Source organism: Colletotrichum orchidophilum (genome assembly GCF_001831195.1).
Source record: "Colletotrichum orchidophilum strain IMI 309357 chromosome Unknown Scaffold_300.1, whole genome shotgun sequence".
Classification (NCBI taxonomy): domain Eukaryota; kingdom Fungi; phylum Ascomycota; class Sordariomycetes; order Glomerellales; family Glomerellaceae; genus Colletotrichum; species Colletotrichum orchidophilum.
In genome coordinates this window covers 1-6,452 of record NW_019173256.1, presented here as the reverse complement: position 1 = coordinate 6,452, position 6,452 = coordinate 1, and the positions used below count along the sequence as shown (strand labels likewise).

The 6,452-nt window shown below is 52.6% G+C and overlaps 3 protein-coding genes across 3 annotated transcripts, besides 1 other annotated feature; all 3 read right to left on the bottom strand.

Annotated features, from left to right (window-relative positions):
- Positions 1-965: 965 nt before the first annotated feature.
- CORC01_14459 (uncharacterized protein) lies at positions 966-1,202 on the bottom strand (the record flags this gene model as incomplete). The annotated part of the gene is made up of 1 exon (XM_022626069.1): positions 966-1,202. The coding sequence occupies one exon, from the start codon at positions 1,200-1,202 to the stop codon at positions 966-968; it is 237 nt and encodes a 78-aa protein (XP_022467424.1).
- A 2,499-nt stretch (positions 1,203-3,701) lies between these two features.
- CORC01_14458 (uncharacterized protein) lies at positions 3,702-4,436 on the bottom strand (the record flags this gene model as incomplete). The annotated part of the gene is made up of 1 exon (XM_022626068.1): positions 3,702-4,436. One exon carries the CDS (start codon positions 4,434-4,436, stop codon positions 3,702-3,704), a length of 735 nt encoding a protein of 244 aa, XP_022467423.1.
- A 201-nt stretch (positions 4,437-4,637) lies between these two features.
- Positions 4,638-4,706: a sequence feature (Short protein (CORC01_14457, OHE90245.1) was converted to a misc_feature.).
- Positions 4,707-6,092: 1,386 nt separating this feature from the next.
- On the bottom strand, positions 6,093-6,392 carry CORC01_14456 (uncharacterized protein; the record flags this gene model as incomplete). Its single annotated transcript, XM_022626067.1, has 1 exon — positions 6,093-6,392. One exon carries the CDS (start codon positions 6,390-6,392, stop codon positions 6,093-6,095), a length of 300 nt encoding a protein of 99 aa, XP_022467422.1.
- Between the last annotated feature and the right edge of the window lie 60 nt (positions 6,393-6,452).

Genomic DNA, 6,452 nt, shown 5'->3' with positions numbered 1-6,452 from the left:
GATTAAAGCCATATTTTTTGTTTGGAAAGGGGTTGGCATTGGAGTAAGCACAGACCATTGCGCCAAAGTGATGGAACAATACATCCTTTTGTTCTCATCTCATGAGCTTCTCGGGCTTCCTGACTTTGTGCGTGGGGTACGTATCGTCGGAAAGGGCGGTGGGAAGAGGACAGGAGTAGCGTCGACTAACCTAACAAGCCCAGTCCTCGTCGGCCTCGGCACGTCCCGGACGATAGCCAAAAACATGACCCCCAATAGGGACATGCTGGGTGATTGCGGGAGTGGTCAATCTCAAGGAAAGTAACAGGTGTACAAAAATATCCCGACAGCCAGCTTCGCTCTGTGGCGGACCGCCGCCAAAACACAATTTGGATGGAGTCTGGCGGCCCATAGGATGTGACGGCCATTTTGCGAGACGAGTCATAGCCAAAATGTGGGGGCACCCTGTTTCTTCATCGGGCTCTGCTAGACCAGACACCAGGCGTCGCCTATGAACAAGCTCCGAGATCGCCTGGGCTACCTTTGAATACATGGTCTCTGAAGCGCTCCTGAATGGTTACATATGCTGTTAGCACCAGGTCAGCCCATGTTACCCAGCAGTAAACTTAGCTGTTATTGGATGCGATTAGCAAACTTCGATCGCAGGCTACCTGCCAACCAGCCGTCAACCTAAGGAGGCCGCGCATACATGACAGAGATCCTTGACACGTTTTGGCGCGCAGTCCTTTACCTCGACCTCTCGATTCTTCATACTCTTGCCTTGTCAGCGCGTGTGCTACTGAATGCTCCAAGATTTTCATCCGGCGGACAAGATATGTCGGAAAGGGAATTTCGACCTCTAGAGCGGAGCCGTCTTCGCCGAGAAGACAGAGCTTGTTAGTTCGGGAAACGGTGTGTTGGCCGTGAAGACGTTGCGTAAGTGACCACGCGACAGGCTCAATTTAATCTCGGCCGTTAGATTCAAGCTAGGAGAATGGAACAAAGCTGTTCGCTTCGCTCCAACTTGCCCGCAGTCCATGACCAATCCTTTGCTTCCTGAAACCATGCGCGCAATCGTAGTTCATCCAAAGATGTCCAACGGGGGCGCTGAGGCCTTTTCCGCTTTTGCTCAGGAACGTCAGAGCTGTCACCACCATCCAAATCCATACTTTCCGAATCGCTGTCGCTATCTTCTCCACAGTTGTCCTCTGAGCTATCGCCATTCTCGACAGTCCCAGAATTTGACAGCCCGGCAGTTCCCTCCCACTTCTTGGTTTACGCTGGCACAGAAATGGCTGTCTCCCGTGCTTGCTGATTTGTGTGGAGCCTTACTGTCGCAGTAGATGTTCTGCAGAAAAGCCACGGGTTTGACATGCGGCCGATGATGTGTTCGTATTGGTAGCGACAGGAGAAACTCGTCCGGGCCTTCGGGGGCCAGGTATCCCCGAGGAGTGGTTGGGGCGAGGTGAATCCATCCCAGCTGTACTTGGGGATTGCACTCGTCGTGTTCCTGTCCGCTTCCCTCCTATTGGGTCATTTTCCGCGTCTAGCGCATGTAGTGCTGCGGGGCGTAGCTGGCCATCTTCAAAACCAATGGAGCTAGCTACGTGAGACCGTAGCTGTAGTCTAGATGAGAGTTGGAGCTGTCTGTCGCACTGTATCGTGAGGGGAGTTTTGTCTGGCTTTCTACAAGACTCAAGATGGTAGTGCGCGCAGAGTCCTAGCTGGGAAAGCTTGCGATGTTGTCCCACTATCGATATACCATAGCCTCTTTCGTCTAGGCAAGCGACCATCACGACTCTTGTGGCAATCTTCAGAGCGATATATTGTTTCGAAGGAGATGAGACCATTGCGCCAAATGGATAGGAAAACCCAGCGAATCATTTTTTGTGAGGAGAATCTTAGTCATTCCGACGTTTTGCGTGGGCAGGTATCGGTGGAAAGAGGAAGAGTCCTGCCGTGTGCCCAAGTTACTAAGCAAGCCCAGGCCTCCTGGGCCCTTTGACAGCCCAAGACAGCGTAAATCAGTCCACAACAGACGGGCTCCTAGCCGGCCCTAAGCTAAGAGATTGCGAGAGTAATCAGTCCCAAGGGATCGACATGCTGTCAATAACTACAGGTGTGCAGTCCAACAGCCAGCTTCGTTCTAAGGCACACCGGCGTCAAAACAGAATGTGGATGGAAGCTGCCAAACGACAGGTACATGTCCCTGTGCCACGTGCCGGCGGCCCCGTTGTGGGGCGAGCCAAAGCCAAAACGTGGGGGCGGGCACCCTGTTTCTCCGTCGGGCTGTGCCATGGGTTCCAGGCCGGGCCACCTCTGTATACATGAGCAGTGGGGCCGCCCCTAAATGGATACACATACCGTCAGCACCCTTCTGACTTGCTCCTGTGGGCCCCACCCACCCGCCAGTACTTGGAGCCCGCGCTTACATGATAGAGGTCTTTCGACCCGCCAGCTGTCCCTCACGTCGATTCTTCATCCGCGTGAGTGCCATGAAGTGCTACGAGATACTCATCCGGCGGACAAGATGTGTCAGGAAGGGAGTTTCGGCCTGTTGAACGAAGCCGACTTCGCCGAGAAGAAAGAGCCTGTTAGTTCGGGATAGGTTCTCACAGCACCGGACATCTGCGGTCTCGACTGTGCACCAGCCACCGCGCTGCGCACGCCTTTAAACTAATACTGGACAGCGAGGTACGGAAAGTGCGCACGAACCAGGAGGAGACAGGATTCCCGTCCTGGCCCGTGCACGACACCACGTAATGGCTAAGAGGATCATCTTATTTGTGTCGGTGTCGAATGTGATGAGGATATGGGGTGAGCTTGTGTCGAAGGTGTGGAGGGGAGAGAGATGTTGGGTTCTTGCTGTGTTCTTCGAGCGAAGTGTTTTCGACGCTGTTGAGTTGAACGCTGGCGAAGCGTTAAGAAGCGCGCTACGTGGCAGAAAGACTATGACCCTCGAGGCGATTATGGGCAGGTCCCGACGAGATGAACCTTGTGTCAGATCCAACATCCAAGATCGTGGTGAGCTGCAAACATTGGAAGAGCAAACGAAGGACCACAGCGTCAAGCGGACCAAAAAAAAAATAAAGCAGCAGCAAGATGCCTTTGCCACCTTACTCGCTCATCTCGCATGCGGTGTGCCATGGCCAGTGCGTTCGTTCCATCTTCACCGGAGAAAACAAAGAGGCGGAACGGAGCCCGAGACTTTATGGCCCAAAGCTTTGGTGACTGCGGCGGGCGCTCGATCTCGTCCAAGCTGTCATACTGCTGTCGTGCCAAGTTGCCTGCGTTGTAGTGCCACTTGCTTATGTTGAAACTTAGTGAACAGCCATTCCATCACGTCTTCTCGGAGACTTGAGGCGTGGACGCAAGAAAGCCAGCAGCGTGATCCATTCAGTGTGATGCACGAGTGGTCATTGGATTAGACAAGATGCTGGTAACAATTCCTCAATATTGTGTGCGGCTGGCCAAAACAAAAAAAGGCCCAACCTCAGCTTCCGCCGTTCTTGAATCCGTTCGAAAACCGTGATCCACTCCACAACGAAACGTCTTGATGAGTCCAGAACAATTGAAACCCAGTACCATCCCTACATGCCTTAGTTCTAGCACAACATGCAAAGATTGAAACAAGTACAATATTGTATCCAATCTAGGTCCACCTGAGTCGAGTGTGGCATCGGACAAGCTGGCGAGCCGGGCGTCTAACATCTGCGTTCCGGTTACTCGGTAAATGCATGTGTCTGGTTATCCGCGTCCGTGGCGTCAGGTTCACTATCCAAAGATGCAGACTTTCGTGACTTCCCCTCAGGCTCTGACAGCCTGGGTATGACAACGACATCCTCCGGACATAGACGTATTCGTTCTCGTTGTGACGATGGAGTCGAGCGTGTTCTCCATTCCAAGCCTGGGATGAGTGAGGCCTTCTGAAGACACGCTCTTCGTACCTTCGGGGCCAAAAGGATCGTGAAATTGCGAGACTTGGTCATAGGCATCGGCGAGGCGTGACTCGAGTCTCGGTCGTCGTTAGCCATGAAAGGCCCCGCTTTCGGGAAACGGATTTGCGACCGCTTGATGGGTTGGGAGGGCGCTCGCAATGCCAACAGAGCCGCTCTTTCCTTGCAATTTTTGATCTTGTCTTCATTCAAGCCAAGTACGTCCTCCAACCTCTCCACCACAAGGTCAGGGTGGCCGAGAATGATTTCATCTTTATCATCGTCGCTGCTGCTATCCACGTCAGACGAGCTGCCCGCACTTCGAAGACGAACGTCGTAGAAATCGGCCAGATACGTCAGCATAAGCCGATGCCAATTAGTCTCGGGGTTCCTCAGAGCATAAAACTCATTTGCGTTTCGAGGAAACTGTGCCAAGTTCGGTTCGAGAATGCCGTGTCCAGGGCGGTATATGACGAGAGGGTGGATGGGGAAGGTCGGGTTCTTTAGGGCTCTATTTCGCATATAGGCTTGAGACTGGCGAATCCCTGCGTCGAGGCGCTAAGTTTGGTCTTCCAGGCGCCCGAGGCGGCGATTCTGAATGGCAATATCGTCTCTAAGATCCTTGATATCGGTTCTCAGCTCTGTTTTGACATTATCGATGGAATGACGGATCGATGTGAACTCGGCGTTGAGCTGCTCGTCTTGGGAATTTCGCAAATGAATTTAATCGTCGCGACAGATGCAATGATGCCTGGGCTTGTCGAGAAAATAACAAGAAGGCGACGCTGCCATCGTGGAGGTGACGATTGTCGTGGTAGAAATAACCATGTGAGCTGATCACGGGTGGGATGTTGGTAGATTATAAACAATCGACCGAGGAGTGGCAGGGGCCCTAGCAATGTTTCGATTGGTTGACTATCGATGGTTCTCAGCCAGTCAAGCCAGGAAGAGTGGGCTCTTCTGCCACTTATCTCCATCAATCGCGGCCGGGGTAAGGTGCAATAACTGCTTGGTTCTCAGCGACATGTATTGCAGATGATGGGATTGAAATTGCACAGGACGCCTTGCAGCAATGTCCATATCTTCATTTTGCTTTCGAACCTGTGATGCAGTGCAGGCAGAGAACACGTTCATTTAGAACTTGGTCTTTCACACATTAAATCTGGTAGCGGCGCCGCTACTGCCACAAGCCAACAGGACTCCAGTGCTCACAGGACCGCCTGAAGGCGGTACACGGGGGAGACCCTCAGCACTCTGCGCAAAGCCTGTATGTAAACTGCACCCTGTGGCAACTCAGACACGTCCCGACGCGATTGACCTGGAGCTAGATCCGATGTCCCATCACCGCCGCGGGAGAGTCGACAGAAGTAGTAGACGACGACCTGCCAAAGTAGAGGCAGCGAATACTAACTGCCAAAGCTCGATGGAACCTGGCCTACCGAGAGTCGACCGGAGATGCGATCGAGCAAGATACTGAGCATACTAGAGTTAGCCGGCGTGCGACCGCTCTTCATACCGCACCCCCGACTAAGGAATAAGCCAAGACTGCTTAAGACGAGGCGCTGCTCTTATCAATGCAGAAGCAGATGGAAGAGCTACACGTGGCGATGAACATTATGTTCGACGTTTGGAAGACGTGCTGATGTGCTGACTGGATCGCGTCTGCTGGCCATGTTCTAGGTACGCACCCTATTTCTGTTAGGCTGTCCCAGGACAAGGAATGCCATCTCTATTGACCGTGAGCAAGCTACCCGCCCTTGCCGATGGGCACGCGGATGCACGGCCTGTATTTCCCCCAACAGCTGCAGCAACCCGTGGTGTTTCCGCTACCACGCATTCTGAATGAGCTGTGAGATCTACCCTTCCGGATCTGTGACAGATATGATTTGGCATTTGCCTCTCTTTTCCTATGTATGTAGATTGAATACTAAGTCGAGTACCTTGCTGGCGAACGTCATTCAACATCATCGAAGCCTTCGTGGGACACCACGACGTAAATGCAACTCATGTTCTGGATACATAAGAATGGCAGAGTAGTATGCAACTGGGCTTTACCTCGTGTAAATCTTCATTCATGTTTGTCTCGCAGCTGGAGGTGGAACGTAAATCCACTGGCCCTCGATATTTTCGCTCCCTCGGTGATCAAGCCAGCAGTCCCCACAGCCACATTTCGAACTCTTAATCGTTCAGACCTTGCGGTACCTTGTTGGCCTCTTGTGTCCATGTCTTTGATGTGCCATACTGTACAGCAAGCACATGGCTAGCGGGGATCTGAGCGTATCTCTGTAACCTGAGCATTTTCGGGCTGTCGCTTCCCCCTACACAAAGTCTCTCGGCAGAAGCCCGCTCAGCGAAAACCCTGGCTCTTGCTTCATCACTGTTGGCAATCACGATCTGCAATGCATCATAAAATAGCCGTGGGATTCTTGCGTCGATGAATCCCTCCTCCTCCATGAGATGCTTCATCTCGTGCGCCATTCGGACATATGGAAGGGGAGTTGATGCAATACCTATGCCATCTCCAACTCGCTCATCAAG